The sequence below is a fragment of the Maniola hyperantus genome, chromosome 7 (assembly GCF_902806685.2).
Source record: "Maniola hyperantus chromosome 7, iAphHyp1.2, whole genome shotgun sequence".
Lineage (NCBI taxonomy): Eukaryota > Metazoa > Arthropoda > Insecta > Lepidoptera > Nymphalidae > Maniola > Maniola hyperantus.
In genome coordinates, this window is record NC_048542.1 from 12,575,578 (window position 1) to 12,594,175 (window position 18,598).

Below are 18,598 nucleotides of genomic sequence, written 5' to 3' on the forward strand. Positions count from 1 at the left end.
ATTTGTAGTCCCTGTTTTCAGTAACACTCACGCTCTTGCGTTACAGGCTACAGCGAGATAGCGTATCTGGGGCGGCGCACAAAATTTATGATTGTTTACCCACTGTTTTAGGCTAAGTGGAAGCTTTACAAATTTTCATACATAATCCGCCGGATTATGACACCAATCCCAAGATTATGAGGGATTAAACACGTAATTTAATATGGTAGCGGATTTTTTTGGGCTTCCCATGAAGTATGATACTCGTAAGCCGAAGAAAGCTGTTACTACATTTTGTAATTAGAAAATTCTATTACACCCTTAGGGTAGGTTTTTCTAGTTATGCTAGTGGTTTAAAAACTTTACCAGTCATTATTTCTTAGGCGGTCTTTTTTCTAAAAACTGTGTGAGAAAATGATTTTGAATCCCTCGAGTGATGTCACTCGAGTACCGATACTCTAAACCAAAATATTTTTTCGAGTCATAATCTGTTTTTAAGTTCCCTGATTTTTTAATTCAATATGGCTCTATGCAGCGAATAAATTCCTGTACCTGTATTTAATTTCAAGCTTACAGCTCATAAAGCACACTTTTTAATGTCTGTGATAGACCGACAGACAGATAGACGGTCTGGATGAAACTATAGGATTTCCTTGTATTCCTACGGAATCCTAAACGCCGAGCCATATTTCAAACTACAAAAAACCCAACATAGTATCAGTAGATATCATCGTTAAAATGTTAAATTTTGTTGGCATTTTATTTTCAGTGACACTGCAGCGTTATAGACTGTATCTGACAGCGCATAAAATTAATTGTTGCTTACGCACTATTTCATGTGAAATGGAAATTTTACGTTGATACATAATACGCTGGATAATTAAGCCTATTCGGTAGTGGAAAATCTCTAAATTAAATTGACAAGACCAAAATTAATGCTGTCCTTTCGAAATGGGTTTCCGCGTCAAAGGATTAGTAGGAGGTACATTTGGATTTGTCAACATTAGTTTAAGGATTACTATAGAGCCAAAGTACTAATGACAAGAGTGTCCATCCCAATAGATGCCATGCGTGATGTTATTATTGGTAATTTTGTTGCGGAATTTCGTTAGATCTGTGCCTACCCGCCTTTAGGCATTCACTTAATCATAATAGGTACTTACTTATTATAATAATTATATAAAAATTATGATTGTATGTTCCAATTCTTGCGATATGCGTTTGCGTAACGTTCACCTGATTGAGTTGCAACTTTGTATTGTAGTTGTCGGCACTTGTGTCAAGATTTCTGACATACGATCAACGCACAATAGAAAGCGCATGAGAAGCATTGCAACGCATACTGTTCAGGACAGCCGCGGTTATCCGGCCGCGATGAGAAGGTCGCGCGTCGGCAACGGCTCGCGTGTTACGCGACCGCGTACAACTAGCGGGCCACACACTTTGATACACGCGATTTAAAGTGACCATGTCAGACGACTGTGTAACTAATAATTGTTCTCTTTACTAATAAATTACTTATAACGTGGAATACAGTGCATTATTATTTTGGACGCCGAGATATCCCTCAAGAATACGTGTAGGGCACTTGGCTCCACTACATACCTACCGGCTATTAATCTAGAATAGGTATAATAATAGGTTTATTTAGAAAAAGAGGATTATACTTTAGTATATCATTTATTTTACAATTTCATTTAATAACTAATCATTATTATTTATTATATTCTAAAATTACTTTGAATTTAATGCATAATTAGTACGCAAACAAACTTAATATGCATCATCATATTTTACAATAAACCCTTCAGTTTCCTTCAAATCACAAGTATTGGAATTTAAAGGCTTTTTTAAAAAGCCGACATCTATTTATATCAGTAGGTACCCATATTATAAATGTGAAAGTGTGTTTGTTTGTTGGTTTGTCCTTCAATCACGTCGCAACGGGGCAACGGATCAACTTGATTTTTTGCATGGGTATAGGCTACTTTTTATCCCGGTAAATCAAAGAGTTCCCATGGGATTTTTAAAAACCTAAATCCACGCGTACGAAGTCGTAGGCATAAGCTTGTTAAAAATAAATTAATTACGCCGTAATCTGTGCTTGATCGCTAATATGCCACGAACTTAAGATTTAATTTATCATGAGTTTTCTGCGGCTGTATGAGGAAGGCTGACGACAAGGTGTGGTGGCGCTTACTAGGGAAGGTCTATGTTCGACAATAGACGTCACAGACTGATAATAATGATGATGATGATGTTGGTCAATTGTCGTCCACATCGAACTAAAAAACAGCATGAAAACAGTTAGTTCCTTTGGCATTTTTCGAGGTTTATTTGCATTTTAAATAAATTGTAAAGGAAAAGATTATAAATTAAAATTAAGTACTATTTAAAACTAGCTTATGCTCGCGACTTCGTCTGCGCGGACTACACAAATTTCAAACCCCTATTTCACCCCCTTAGGGGTTGAATTTTCAAAAACCCTTTCTATTTAGATTAACCAATACCAAGACATTTTTCTAAAGTTTTACAATATCTAGGCACATAAAATAAAATGTAAAGCAACGTCACTTGACCTGTTTCTAGACTTAAGAATCTCGGTACTAAACAGGGGTTAACTCTTGACGCTTCTAAAGGGGGTTAAAGGGCTCATAGTGACGCAAGCCTTTTCATTTTTAGAGCTAAAAATATCTTTTTACAGTTTCACAACAAGTCTGTTTAACGAGACGTAGAGTATTAAGCAAAGTAAGATGGTTAGGAGATTCAAGACTGAGATTACAAGTAGAAAATAGGTTTTAACCTTGACTTTAGTGTACGTACGGCGTACCGTAGGAGTTACTTACACTTAGTCTGTGGCCCAGGTGGGAGCGGCTGCGTCGTTCGTGGCGACCAGCGTGTAGAACAAACTCTTAATATTCACATGAAATTGGAAGGAAGACGCGCGGATAATTAAGAGCGGGTCGGAGAGTATGACGTCGCGCCCGCTGGCTGCCTCGCAGGACGCACTCGCTCCCAGCTGGGCCGCAGACTTATTGACGACTTAGAAGGTCACAAGTCGTGTCGAAACTTTTTAGGTCACTAATATCCTGCAGTATCCCTCGATGGTCTATAAATAGGGCTCTGGAGACCTAGAAACGGCGGTAGGTATTCAATTTCTGGATAAGAAAGTGGCAGAGGCCGGTGTCGGGCAGCAGCGACACTAGGAATACCTACTTATGTGGCGATTACATTACATCGCCGGTGTGACCAGTCTAACCCTGTGATGACAAACACGTCTTCCTAGCAGTGCTTTATGCTTCTGTGGCCTACACGCCACTGCTTTACGTTAGTTCGCGTTTTAAAATACTATGTTTCAAACATGCAAGCTGCTTCAATAAAAGCTTCAAATATAAGTACCATGTGTAACATGGTATTCATATACAAAGCTTTTATATTAGTTTCCATTTAACAGAAATACCAATTTAATTTGCATTAATATTAATAGGAATAACTTTATTCAATTCTTAATACGATCAGTAATAATAACTTATTTACATTCGAATAGTTACAATAATTATTTACATTAAATTAATATAATAATCAGTCTATATTAATAATAATTGTTAATTATAAAGCTAATTCATAGCATTGCTAAATCAAGCTCATTTATCTGATTGCTGAAAAATAACAAAATATCGTTTTTTAGGGTTCCGTACCCCAAAAGGAACTTTACTAAATCATATTATATAGATAGTGTTGCACATACAAGTTTTGAAATATCTTGTACGATGGTACGGAACCCTTTGTGTGCCAGTCCGACTGGTCGTTTTTCGGTTATACACAGTTTTTTAAATTAAATTAAAATTAATACTATTTCATTCCACACGGATTCTTATGCAAGAGACAGCACTAGATACTTTATTATTATACTTTATGCCAATTTAGTTTACTTTATAGATTGTGTACAACTAAAGTAGCATCAATTTATTTTTTTACACACGTTAGTAAGTAGGTACAGATCATACAAGATTTTTCGTTTGATCTAGGAGTCTTACAATTTTGGAATGTTAAAATAATAATTACAGACATAGTAAATAATCGTACTAGGCCAAATATTTTTATATTTATACCACATACTTACATAAAAATATAAAAATCAAATTTTAAGCACAAAGAATGGGCTGTTCTAAGTATATTTTTAGAGATCCCTGGTAAGCATCGTGAATTTAAACTCGAGCTTCTAGAATCCTGACTTCAGAGGTCTGAAACCCTAATGTAACTTTTTAAGTTAAGGGGACTCAGTTCAGTGCTTTCTTCATACAAACGTAGGAGGGAAATTACAACAATATTCGATATTGTACGCACATAACTAAGAATTATATCGATTTATCTCGTCATTATCTAGGTTTATTGATATATAAAATATTGAAAAAAATATTGATTTAAAAGTTACGAGGCTGAAAAGATTCCTATTTTAACACTAAATTAATGACAACTTTGGGCGTAAATAAATAAGATTAGGGATATGAAAATTCTAAAACAATTTATCATTAGACGTTGTTTAGTTATTTATTAGTTGAAATAACTTTACTTTGCAAACATAAATTCAGCAGTTTTTTCTCAAAAATACTTTTCCTAAACCCTTTTCGCGCGCTTGATTTCAGTGAAAATCATCGTGCCTCTCAACTTTCTCATACAATGTCAAGTGAAAAGCAAACACCACGTGCGCTGCCAATTTCGGTCGAGCGTCCTGCATCACCTTAAAAAACTTAATTCTGGAGCTAAGTGAAGGTTTGCGATCTTAAATCACGTGGTTTACGCATCGATAGTGGACTTAAGAGCCCGAGAGGGCCAGAGCAGACCGCTCTCTCTGTACAGTACATAATTGACACATTATTTCTACCCACACGTCACGTAAGTTAACTTGAAAAGTTACACTAAAGCGCAACGTACACCTGTAGAGCCGAGACGTGGTGTCTTTATTGACAAAAACTGAAACAAGATCCATTTACTTAGAGCGATACGGCGCACGGCGAGCTCAGGCCACGCCAAGCACCCCTTGCTTCCTCTATGTTTTGTTTTCAGTATAAAAACTTCAACCATATTATCTCAAAGTATATTATGTTGCTATCCACTCAACTCAATCCTAATATACATAATATGGTAGCTCTATCCCAACCGCCCCACCCGTTGTGTGTATTTTTATATTACGCTTAATATTTTAACATTTCATTTCTTAGAAATACTATTAAATATTTGTACAAATTAACATTAGTTTAACGTTAATATTTTCAATAAAATTAAAACGACATAGATTGTAACTTGAAAAAGTATTGTCCTTAATATTACTAAAACAACTTTTATAAAACCCTGGCTTACTACACTTTATCATACGTCACAGATTATAATAATTATTTATACTACACTATAGCTATTGCGAAGCAGCTATCTTATCGAGATCTCTGTGTAACTTTCTAATAAGAATTGCAGGACAAATTGTAAAATAAGTACTAGGATGGTTGGTATGCAGGTTTCTGTCGCTCCACCTGAAACAAGAGGTCACTATGTTATTATAACTTATAATAATGGCCTTTTGGGCAGTGGCGTGTCGGTCATAGAGGCATAAATACACTGCTTACCCCAGTTGTAATAGCTCAATGCATATTTTTCAGGTTTCAGTAAACAGGCTCCTACCTAACTAATGCATACCCTGGCTTTAAACCTTGTGCATCGCCACTGAGTTCTGGGCCTCCGCATCCGCAGTAGAACATACTAATGGTTAGACCAAAAAGGCAGTTAGTTGTTAGCATTATTATAGCATGCATTCAGCGCGCACGTCTAGGTATTGCAACCTTACAAAATATTATATTGAGTAGAATGTAACGAAATAATAGGCTACTTGACAATTTTTTTAAGTTGGTCTTAAATGGTTAATATTTGTCCTATTATATCAAAAAAATTAACACTATATTTTTTTGCGCCCTAAAAACCGTAAAACTTTAATTTAAAAACATATTTTTCTTAGACAGGTGAAAACACTGTCGGCCATGTTTGGCCGATAGATTATCTGTGCTCTGACGTCATGCATTTGTAAACAACAGTATAACCACAGGGTTATACTGTTGTCTGGCTCTGACGTCATGCATTTGTAAACAACAGTATAACCACAGGGTTATACTGTTGTTTACAAATGCATGACGTCAGAGCACAGATAATCTATCGGCCAAACATGGCCGACAGTGTTTTCACCTGTCTAAGAAAAATATTTTTTTAAATTAAAGTTTTACGGTTTTTAGGGCGCAAAAAAATATAGTGTTAATTTTTTTGATATAATAGGACAAATATTAACCATTTAAGACCAACTTAAAAAAATTGTCAAGTAGCCTATTACCACGGTCCGTCGCGCTCTATACGAAAATTAGTGCACAGCAGCAATTTTCAATCCACTTACATTTTACTCTTTATATTGCTAAAGAAATTTAGATTTACCTAAATATAAGCAAAAACTACAAAGAAATCTTGAATTGAACTTTCAATTACACTTTATATACGGTAGGTGTATACAAGCACAATATGTCTCATACCTTTTTCGATGTTTTCAACATGGGTTACAAATTCGCAAGAAGCTGGTCATTTTTAGGATTCTGAACCAAAACGGTAAAAAATGAATCTTTTTTTTAAATTCGTGTGTCAGTTCGTCTTTTCTTCTGTCCATCTGTCTATCCGTGCATCTATGTGGTGAGTCAGGGACAGTTATTGCATCCAAAAACTACTGACTTATCTACAAACTGTACTAGAATAGGTTTTAAATTCTCGTACAATTTCACGCCATATTTTTCTCCATAACCGATAACTCTTGACCTTTTTGTAAAATACGGCTCTATAATGTTTCGAGGTCAAGCAATTTTCACGCTACTTGACTTTTAAAAGAAAAGCGCTTATATTTTCGACCCTCGTCTATGCTATTGTAAAAGTTACTAGATCTTTTTCGGATAGTAGGTAGGTAATGTGCTATAATATTGTATTTCTATCGTGGCTCTTGCATTGCTTTTTTCAATGAAAAAGCTCCAGAGTAATTTTTGTTCTACTAATTTTATTGTACTTAGCTGCTGTGTTTAGCGAAATGCCTTGATACATTTTTGATGTAAAGATTAGCGTCTTAGACTTCATGATATTTTAGACATTTCTTTTCTTTGTCTAGGACTAAGATAATTATTTTTTTGTTAAAATGTAGACGGACCTTTTGAATGCAACTTATTTACTGAATTTATTCAGTGATTTAGCCATGATAAGGACACATATTATTAGCACATCAGAATATTATATTACGAGCACAGTCCAAAGAAACACTTCATACAGTCAGTTACCGGGGCGTCTGAACAGAGCAATCCTGAGGGTTGATAGGGACGACACAGAGGAGGAATTGTACCAACCAGCAGAAGTTAGTAAAACAAACTAAACATTTTTCTTAGTAGGTTAGATCAGTCGTTAAGGTACGTACTCCTAGGTACCTACTCGTACATATCTCAGGGCAGATGTTCACGTAAAGCTGGCTCGTCCTCAAACATCAAACGTCTCCCTGTAGGTGTTTAAACTATGATAATATAAGTAGATGTGACGTAGATTTACCCGTAAAACTCCTGCCTAGTGCGGAGGCCGGGTTAGCGCTGCGCTCGCGCAGTACTATTGTGTGGCTCGTCGCCTTCCAGACGTCGAAAATTGACGCTTCACATCTGTAACAAATTGTTATGCTGATATTTTTTAATCAACAGACACATAAGTAAATACATACTTACAACAAAATGAAGCTACTTATTTAATTTTCAAATAGTGCCAAAAAAACTATTTCAAATAATTTTTGTTTTCGATTAATTCCGAAGTATAAGCTTCTTATATTCTGTTCCAATCATCGAAAGTATACCTACTAATTTACCGACAGGTCAGCATTGCTTTACCAGTTATTATAGGTAGGTACCTATAATCACTGGTAAAGCAATGTTACTATATAGGTATATAATATAGTAACTTTATTTTATTTTTAGTGTATTTTATATTTGCTTCAATAATTGCTTCGAAATATTTTCGAATACAAAATATTCGGACCTAGTTTTCGTATAAAAAGTACATTAAAAATATTTCCAAATCTAAGAAGTCCTAAGGGTTATGTGAAAGTCAGTGAAAGTACATAAAGTAATAATATATACGTGACATTATTTTTTATAGCTCCCCGGTAACATGTAACTGGAGTTGAATCTCAATGCCTTCAGAAAATATAGGTAAAGTATAGCCTTATTATGTCACTCTAAAAAGGTTCTAGTTCAAAAGAAAAAATACTACCTACCAACACTTTGGGAATAAAATTAGGACCTCTTTTACTAGGCATACCTACGAATGTGTGTGATGCTGCATTTATAATTTTTTGGAGTGCTTTCCATTGGGAAACAAAAAATTATCATAGATAATATCCCAACTACAGGTTGTTGGGGTGAGGAAGCGAAGGGTTTCGTGCGTGACATCGACCGTCGTCTGACGGAAAGAGGCTGCGATCCGCGCTGTGGTCCAAAGGTTGTCCATCGCCATTCAGCGTGGCAATGCTACCAGCTTGATGGGCACCTTTGGCCCAGGGGCAACCAGGGGTATACTTTTTGACGACGTTGTTACCGAATAATAATTTATATTTAACTAGCTGATGCCTGCGACTTCGGACGCGTGGATTAAAATCCCGTGTGAACTCATCAATTTTCCGGGATGAAAGTAGTCTATGTCCTTCCCCGGGATATAAGCTAACTGTGTACCAAATTTCATCAAAATCGGTTGAACGGTTGGGCCGTGAAAAGCTAGTAGACAGACAGACAGACCGACAGACAGACACACTTTCGCATTTATAATATTATTTAGTATGGATTTTAGTTTTAGTTTTAAGAACCTACAGGTCCTGCATTTTATGCGTTGATGCATATGATGCTCTTGCATAATATGCATCAACGCAATTTACTTTATTTACGCATTATACTGAGCTGTACACCCATTTGGAGTGGTGTCACAGACGAAAATCTTACATTTGTATTATGTATTTTATATATTATTTGATATGTTTGTATCTGTGACACCGACAACATGTAAGAGCATTTACTTACTTTCTTTTTTCTTTCCTTATATTTCACTAGCGACGTATAACAAGAACTTGAAACGAGTTGGCGAGCAACCACCACGCCCAAAGTTTTTGTAATAAGACACATTTTTTTAAATTCAGATACAAGTTAGCCCTTGACTGTAATCTCACCTGGTGGTAAGTGATGATGCAGTCTAAGATTGAACCGGGCTAACCTGAAAGGGGTATGACAGTTTTTATTAAACCCATGCCCCTTTTGGTTTCTCCACGGCATCGTACTGGAACGCTAAATCGCTGGGCGACACGGCTTTGCCGGTAGGGTAGTAACTAGCCACGGCCGAAGCCTCCCACCAGACCAGACCAGACCAAAAAATTAGAAATTATAAAATTCTCACTAATAAGACCACAGCGCTTACCACTGCGCCAGGAAGGTTAACTTGTCATTGATTCTAGTATTACCATGTGTGTTAAATAAGTTAGAAGTTACCTTATCATAAGGGTGGGTACAGGAGAGAGGACGGCAGCCTCCAACTCCAACGTCGATAGACTAGAGGCGTACCCGTTGCTGAAGTTTAGAACGTGGTTAGCAGTGAAACTTGGTACCTGCAATAAAGACAATGTGAAGTAACTCAATTTAATTATGTAACTTTGCTGCTTATTATAAGCGTGCAGGGCGTAGAGGCACAAACGCACTGCTTACACTAGTCGAAATAGTTTGTTATTGCGATGAAAAAACAAAACGATCATTAAGCTGAATTACGTATCACTTGCTCTCTTCCTTGAACAGCTAATAGACGTTTAATGGACATGACCAAAGAAAGTGAGAATGCGATGTCGTAGGTACAGCGAAGGATAGACTGATGCCGAGTTCTTCAAAAATGGATTTGTAGGTCCGGAATTGATTCCAAGATACTTAACGTTCTATCATATCAATACAATGTCTATCAAGAACACCTTTTATTATTTTCTTCTCACTGTCACTGGGTCCATGTCTCCAAATGGTAGAGGAATATGAGGAGCACAAGCGCTCTGACTAGGCGAGTGGCTTTGGTTGTTTCGGTTCCTCTATACATTATATTCTGTAATTTATCCATGGTAGACCTAGATAATATCTTACGGCAATCTAGGGGTTAAAATTACCTACTTTTGGAAAAGTGAAACTATTATTAGTAAGATAGGGAAACTCACCATTTGTTCATTGACGTACCACGTGATGTTAGCAGCTGGCAGAGAAGGCGGCGAAGTACAGTTCGCCCTGATGTGATCTCCTCCGATGTATGACATCCGATCCGATGTGACATTTGGGCTCAGCAATGGGGGTTCTGTAGACAGTGAGACTTCTTTTATTTTTGTTATTTTTATAGTGTTTTACCTACAGTTCAAGTCACAGTACAGTCGCTTCAGTACTGAGTGAACATACATATCACAAATTTCGTCACTGGCAGCAAGCGTGCCGTAGCTTAGTTGTTAGAGCGTTGGGCGCAATCCCAGGAAACGCGGGTTCCATTCCTGCCGGTCCGCAATTTTTTATATGTGTTTAAAATTAATGAGACTTCTTATTAACGGAGCTGATATTTACATTGAGGAACTTATAAAAATTAACTGATTCCCGTGTTTCGGAATCAAAAGTTATATTTTCAGACACAAACACCCTGCGGGAGTAAATTAATTCTGATTTGACAGGAGCAAATTTTATATACGTGTTTAGCAGACTATAAACTAAATAATAAATACTTCTTATGAAGCCAATTAACATGACCCTAATTAGTCAATTACATTATTACAAACTCGTTAAACAAGTTAATAATAACTGTATTACAGTCATCATTCATCGCTATCCTCATACATCAGTCCACTAGATCCCAGCACCTACAGTATGGCCTGAATTTGACGCAAAAACTGAAAGCAAAGGCTGGAAAAATAAATAAACCAAGCTTTTTTTATTTTATAAAAAGGTAAACGCACTCAAAACAAGAGCGTTGGAGAAAAAATGAAAATAATATATTACTGATGCATAAAAAGCTTTACTTATGTGTTTTATGCTAAATTAGTTTAAAATGAGTGTCGTTAGGAAATATTAATAAAGATAGTATCCCCATAAAGTGCGGTACTATATTTGAGCGATGGAAAAAAATTGTAGTAGATAATATAACACCCATATTTTAACTACAATCATGTAATTATTGTACTTGTACCACTTATTTGATAGTGGATTCACATTTGAACTGCGATTAATAATTTTAAATTTGTTGATTTTAGCATTTAAAAGAGTATAGAGCGGAGTCAAACACTCGGCGCGGCGCAGGCGATTAGGAGTAAATATCCATCACTAGTAAAAAACTACTAGACAAGTAAGAAAATTATGTGATAGGCGTAAACGACAAATATTTTTAAATTTTTAACACAAAAATATATTTCTGCAGAAATTACTATATTTTTATGTTAAAAAATTTAAAATATTTGTCGTTTACGAATTGTGACGTCATTAATCGCTTTCTATACAGCGTGACGTTAATAATTAATTATGTTAAAATAAATAAAATCATGATTTTTTTAGTCTGTCTATCTGTCTGCTAGCTTAACACGGCCCATCCGTTTAATCGATTTTGACGAAATTTGGTACAGAGATAGCTTGTATCCCGGGGAAGGACATACTTTTTATCAAAAAGTTCCCGCGGGTCGTTAAAAACCAAAACTTACGCGGACGAAGTCATGGCATCACTTTGTTTTAAATATGTTTTTATATGTTAATGAAAACAATACTTAATATATTAAAGAAAAATATCTTTGATTTGAACGCTTTACGTGTAAAACAATCCTTAACTCTATTATACAATTTCAATATACAATTTTAAAAAATACCTTAAATATGAGTCTTTCATTGAAAAAACCCTCTTAATCCGATTCCGACAAACGAACCGAGCAATAATTTCATGCGAATGTTATTGCAACAAACAAATATTTAAGTGCTTTTAGGCATTCAGATTTATTGAAAATGAACGAGAATAAATTACTATTCTATAACCTCATCATATTTTTATAATAATTATGATTTATTTTGAACATTTTTTTTGAACATGTTATGAAATGTTCAATAGAATTTGCAGAAAAGCAATACTTTGAATAATTCATGCTGCCTTTATTTGAATCAATTAGTAATAAATACGTATTATTTTATTGTGCCTAGATTTGCGGACCATCACAATTTAGAAAGGTTCAATATTAGGTAGGTACGTTGTAAATATTATAAGTTCCTACCTACCATGACTGTTATTGGATGCACTTGATGAAAAGCGATAAGCGCATAGAAGATGCTGCTCTACGCATCTTTTCTTGGCTTGAAGGTATTTACCCACTTAAATTATAAATACACGATTTCTTTATATTATACTAGAGGATGCCCGCGACTTCGTCCGCGTGGATATAGGTTTTTATAAAAACCCGAGGGAACTCTTTGATTTTCCGGGACAAAAAGTAGTCTTTGTCCTTCCCCGGGACGTAAGCTAACTCTGTACCAAATTTCATCAGAATCGGTTAAACTGCTGGGCCGTGAAAAGCTAGCAGACAGACAGACAGACAGATACACTTTCGCATTTATGATATTAGTATGGATTACTTTCGTGATTCATGCCTATTTTTATTTATTTCCATTTTTATTATATTGGAAAAACCTACAATGCCTTTTATTTAGAAAAAGTAAACATTTTTCAGATCGTTGCGTTTCCCACAATTTTTGCAATTTTTTGAGTGTACCATGAGTTTTTCTTATTTTAAAATATTTAACCAATATTTCACTATGTTAGGTATATATGCTTACTCTATTCATCGACACAGAGCCCACACCGAAATTTCCACCCTTTTCGGGGAATCCTTTATTAGGGTTGCTGAAATATTGCATATTCACAACGCAGCTGGCATTTTGTCGAGGCAATGCGCAAACACAAACGGTACGATTTCAGCCCGTCGAAACAGAATCTAAAGGCTTTGAATGAGAGGTTTTTACATCTACATAAAATTACCAAAATGGATATAGGTATAGACAGATCATATAACTTATTAGGCATATTGTTAGTTTTTAGGGTTCCGTACCTCAAAAGGAAAAACGGAACCCTTATAGGATCACTTTGTTGTCTGTCTGTCTGCCTGTCTGTCAAGAAACCTACAGGGTACTTCCCGTTGACCTAGAATCATGAAATTTGGCAGGTAGGTAGGTCTTATAGCTGGCATTAGGAGAAAAATCTGAAAACCGTAAATTTGTGGTTGCATCACACAAAAAAAATAAAATTGTGGTCATAAACTAATAATTAGTATTTTAAATTTTCGAAGTAAGATAACTACATCAAGTAGGGTATCATATGAAAGGGCTTCACCTGTGCATTCTAAAACAGATTTTTATTTATTTTTATGCATCATAGTTTTTGAATTATCGTGCAAAACGTCGAAAAAATACGACTGTGGTACAGAACCCTCATTGCGCGAGCCTGACTCGCACTTGGCCGGTATTTTTGTCAATATCAAGCCCGCTTCATCATCATCACAGTTTAGTTAGTGGTTATATTATGGTTTAGTTTATTTAGCTACTAGCTGATCCCCGCGGCTTTGCCCGCGTAGATTTAGGTTTTTAAAGATCCCGTATAGCCTATGTCACTCAGGAATAATGTAGCTTTCTACTGGTGAAAGAATTTCAGTATCGGTTTTCAGTAAATTTCATTTCATTTCAGTAAATTCAGTATGTTCAGTATGTTGTGTATTTCAGTATGTTCAGTAGTTCCAAAGATTACCCCCTACAAACAAACTTAACGACATTATTCCACTGTCTATTTGTTCGTTCTCTCCCTAGCATTAAGGTTGTCTGGAAGAGATCGCTATTTAGCAATAAGACCGCCTTATTATACCTACTTTGTAAGATTTTTTTTGTCACCTGGTAATTTATGTTTTGTGGTACAATAAATAATATACATACAAACATACACCATGATCATCCATCACTGGCATACTCTTAGTACGGGTCTCTTCTCAGATTGAGAGGCTAGCCCAGGGCGAATCGGCAGTTTTCACACACCTTTGAGAACATTATAGAGAAACCCTAAGGGATGCAGGTTTCCTCACAATGTTTTCTTTCACCGTTAAACAAGTATTTTAATTGCATAGCTCATAGCTCCAAAAAGTAAGCGTTACGTGTCCGGGATCAGAACCCTGACAATCCGAATGGAAGGCCGACGTCTTAATCACTAAGGTATCACTGATCCATCACCTTGCTTGTAGAACACATTTGAAATTTTTTTACCATGTGACCCTGTGGCATGTCACAATGTCGCATTTTATTGGTCTAGCGTAAAAAAAGCTTTAGCTAGTACTTGCAGTACAAGAAACTTAGGAAATATGCCACACTAAAGCGCCCATCACAGACACGAGCGTGGCGCATATTTTTCTATCGCCTGAGGATAATAGTCTAGCAACCACAGCAACACAATGCGACATTAAAACATGCCACAGGGCTGCATGGTACACTAATTAAAAATGTAGCAAGAATTATCGCCAGACTGACATTAATATTCCCAACTCTACAGCACGAAGTTTCGGCATGAAACAGATTGCTTCTTCTGGCTGCAAAATAATTTTTCCATTTGTAGCATGTCGCATTGTCGCATGTTATTGCTTCAAGATAAAATCACTTTAAAAAAATGTTCAGTATTCTTTATGATAGCTATAAAATACTTAAATGTTCCCAAAAGCCGCTAAGAAGAAGCAACCGTAGCCAATGGGCGCCTAGTTTTACTCTACTCTGTAGTATACTTACTCATGCTATCAAAAACTTTCGTTCATATTCCCGGTTTATTTTCTGGATTATCATCATGCAGGCTCTCACTGCAAACTTTAACTTTGCAGCTTTAACGACATCATTATAGTTTTTTGCAAGTCATCTAAGTTTTATTACATGAAGTTGAACTTTAAAACTCAAATTATTTAAAACATAAAATTATGAGACTTGACCAGGATTAATAACATAGTAAGTCAAGCTTCTTGATTTCAGATTACAGAAATAGTACTAGTATCGAAAATATCTTATTGAAAAAGGACCCTGGGAAGATGGGTTCAAAACTAGTCGGGCTAACGTCGACTAAACAAGTATAGCCGGGTGAGAGATATTATATATATAACGTTAAAATAGTATAGAAAAGTTCTTTATTAAAATATTTTTTTACCATTTCGATCGTTACGTACAACTTACATTTTATTTTTATGTGTGGACTTCATGAAACACAGACGTATTTTTTACACATACTTTTTGCACATTGTGTGAATAATAATTATATATATTTACTAACTGTATTATAATATTATGATGCCCGTGATTTCTTAATTTCTTCCACATGAATTAAGGTTTTTCAAAATTTCGTTGAATTAAGTCATTTACCACGATCCGTTATCAAAAATAACATACCTATCAACTGCATTTTTTGTAAATACAAATGAAATGGCTATATCAAAAATATTAAGATTTTTAGGCATGCTTCGCTATTAAATATTACTTAATACCGCTTGGCTATGAGTTTAGGCAGGCACGCAATCAAATTATGAAAATCAACAAAATACAGTCTAGGTAAACAAAACAACAAAGAAAAACCAGCAAAATTGAGGGTACCGCCAAAATTTCAGTAGTTATTATTCCGTGCATTGTTAAAGGGCGCGCCGAGGCGGAAAATATTCATAATTTAGTAAAACAAACTGGATTAACAACGGTCCCTAAACGCAAACTTTGCTCGCATGTTTACGAATTGGAAAAAGGTTCAAGGTCGTTCACACCGACGTTCCCCCGTAGAATAAATACCTCAGCATTTATTCTATAAAAGGAAACTGTTAGGGTTAAAAGCTTTATTCCGTTTTATTCTGATTGCTTTTGGTAAGTTTGGGACTCTTTGTTTAGGCGTTGAAAGAAAATACACACGTTTGTCTGGCGGCTGCATATTATTATTTGTATATCATTGGTCTATCTTTTGTTAGTATTGTTTTGTGTATCATATTTTGTCCGTCTTGCTTCCATAATTTTATTGTAAAGTAGATGATCCCGTGACTTCGTATGCGCGGATTTAGATTTAAAAAATCTTGTCGGAACTCTTTGATTTTCAGGAACAAAATGCATCTTAATCGGTTTAGAAATCTTGGAGATTTCGGTGTAGGCACATTTGTAGAAAAACACAATTCCTCCTTTAGTGAAAATCGGTTAAAAAGTAGCCTATGTCACTCCTTGGTTAATCCTCTACTTGTCTGTGAAAGTCCCGTCAAAATAGGTTTAGCCGTTCCGATGATTAGCCCGTTCAAACAGACAGACAGACAGACAAAATTTTTAACAACATGTGATTCAGTTATGGTACAGTACAAATAACCATTATGTGCTCAATATGAGGTAATTAGGTCGAAATTACAGGCAGAGACTTCAATTTTATTTATTAGTATGTATAGAAGTATCTATAGATAAAGATAGTATAGACGTTACAAACTTAAGTTTTTTCTTACTACGTCGTATAAAAGCAATACTATGAATAAACAAATTGCTAATTCGCCATTCCAGAGGCTTTAAATGACCTGTGCATACTAAATCTTACGCTTCGCTTCGGCTTTTGATTTGTTGACGTAATTTTCGTTTCACGGAACATTTCAAGTATTAATGGCTTGCGAACGCCTCATTTTAGGGGATCGAGATTTTGCTTTGTGCCCTTTTAATACCTAACGTAGATTGTTTACATAAACAATTTTTTTCTACCACTTAGGTAAGTAGGTAGTAGGTACCTATATGTTTTAAGCTACTTAATACGTTTGCGCTTGACGACAATCAAAGCCTTTTTTAAATAAAAATGGCGAGCAATCGTGCCGGCGGGTCACCTGATGTTAGGTGATTAGATTACCGCCGCTCATGAACATTTGCAGTACCAAAGCGTTGCCGGCCTTTAAGAAATTTGTTGGTCCGCCCCTTGAATAACCCCATGGTGTAATCTAATGGGAACACCGCCGAAGGCAGTTGATTCCACGGTGTGCATAAGTGTGCAAAAATGGATCTGGCACAACGGGCGGTCGAAGTGCACCAGACACCCAGAATGAATGAAAGTAACGAAAAAGTACCATCAACCGTAAAGAAACAGCAGTATCTAAGTATAATTCCACAACAGGTTATGATGGTAATCGGGGTAGGGACGCCCCGCACACTCGCATAGCCCCCGTGCTAACCCGGTGTGGGATAGCGCGGGTGACGTGCGAGTATGCTAGGCGTCCCCCCCGCCTCATAACCCAATTGCAATCTCACACAAACATAAGCCAAACGGTCTTCATGAAATAAAACATAGGTACCGATAAAACTACAGAAGGTAACTCACCAACTACTACCATTTCTGCCGCCTTGATGTCCGTGTGGAACAGCGGCGCATCAGCCGACACCTCGCACTGGTACTCCCCGGTCAGAGTCCGGTCCACTTCCGTCAACACCACCCGGTTCTGATCTGATGCTGCTACCTGATCAAAAGTAAATATGGGGGCGTCCATAAATTACGTGAGATGTTTAAGGGGGGGAGGGGGTTGAGTCAAATCTCATCTAATCTAATAAACCAACAAACTACACACTTTCGCATTTATAATATGGGTGGTGATGTCATAAGGGAACTTGCTTGCCGGTGAGTTCTTCATAATGTTTTCAAATGTGTATAAAGTCAAGGTGCTGGAATGGCGACCTCGCACCGGAAGGCGAAATGTTGGAAGACCCTCCACTAGGTGGACGGACGACATCAGACGAGCCGCAGGGGGCCGCTGGATTCAGGCGGCGCAAGACCGTGGGTGTGGAAGTCCCTACAAGAGACCTATGTTCAGCAGTGGACGTCTATCGGTTGATGATGATGATAATGATGATAAAGTCTGGTAACCCACAATTGGCTTGCGTGGCGGACTTTCTCTAAGAGGAGACTTGAGAACTTATCGAGTTTTGGTAGTTCGTAAATCAATACTCACATCAACTTTAATTTCAGCAACAGGAAACACTTTAGTAGCGGGCGACTCCTTTGGCACGTATCGATAGAACTCAATCATGTTCCTGTACCAGCGTATCGAGTACAATTGCGCCCCTTCCAACTCGTATGTACACATGAGTTCGGCGTCTCGGCCTGTTAGGACCGCTTTGGGGACGTGGATTTGAAGAGACTTGAGAGTGTCGACGGTGCCTGGGAACAAGTAATCAAACTATTAACTAGGACTCGATCCGTGGGGGATTGCGTGTTTACTATTCTACTGTGTTACGAATAATTGGGGAATAGGACAGTAGGTAGTTACGTGAGGGCACAGTCCGCAGGGTGTGAAATATAACAGTAGGTAAATAGGTATCGTTACGTGATATCTAGAAATCTACGACCTCCCTGGCGCAGTGTAAGCACTATGGTCTTATTAGTGGGAGGTCCCGGGTTCAATTCCTGGCAGGGGTTTAGAATTTTATATTCTAAATTTCTGGTCTGGTCTGGTCTTCAGCCGTGACTAGTTACCGGC

The 18,598-nt window shown here is 36.7% G+C and overlaps 1 protein-coding gene across 2 annotated transcripts in view; it reads right to left on the reverse strand.

Moving 5' to 3' along the window:
* Nucleotides 1–1,741: 1,741 nt before the first annotated feature.
* The window catches only part of LOC117983706 (uncharacterized), a 136,227-nt gene continuing 119,370 nt past the window's right edge, over nt 1,742–18,598 (reverse strand). For both annotated transcript variants that reach the window (XM_034970322.2, XM_069500007.1), the window contains 6 exons: nt 18,071–18,279; nt 17,446–17,581; nt 10,262–10,395; nt 9,561–9,676; nt 7,591–7,694; nt 1,742–5,507 (listed from right to left, as the gene is read on the reverse strand). In XM_034970322.2, coding sequence (XP_034826213.1) covers nt 5,407–5,507; nt 7,591–7,694; nt 9,561–9,676; nt 10,262–10,395; nt 17,446–17,581; nt 18,071–18,279 — 800 coding nt within the window. In that variant the 3' untranslated portion in view covers nt 1,742–5,406. The remainder of the gene's footprint in view (nt 5,508–7,590; nt 7,695–9,560; nt 9,677–10,261; nt 10,396–17,445; nt 17,582–18,070; nt 18,280–18,598) is intronic.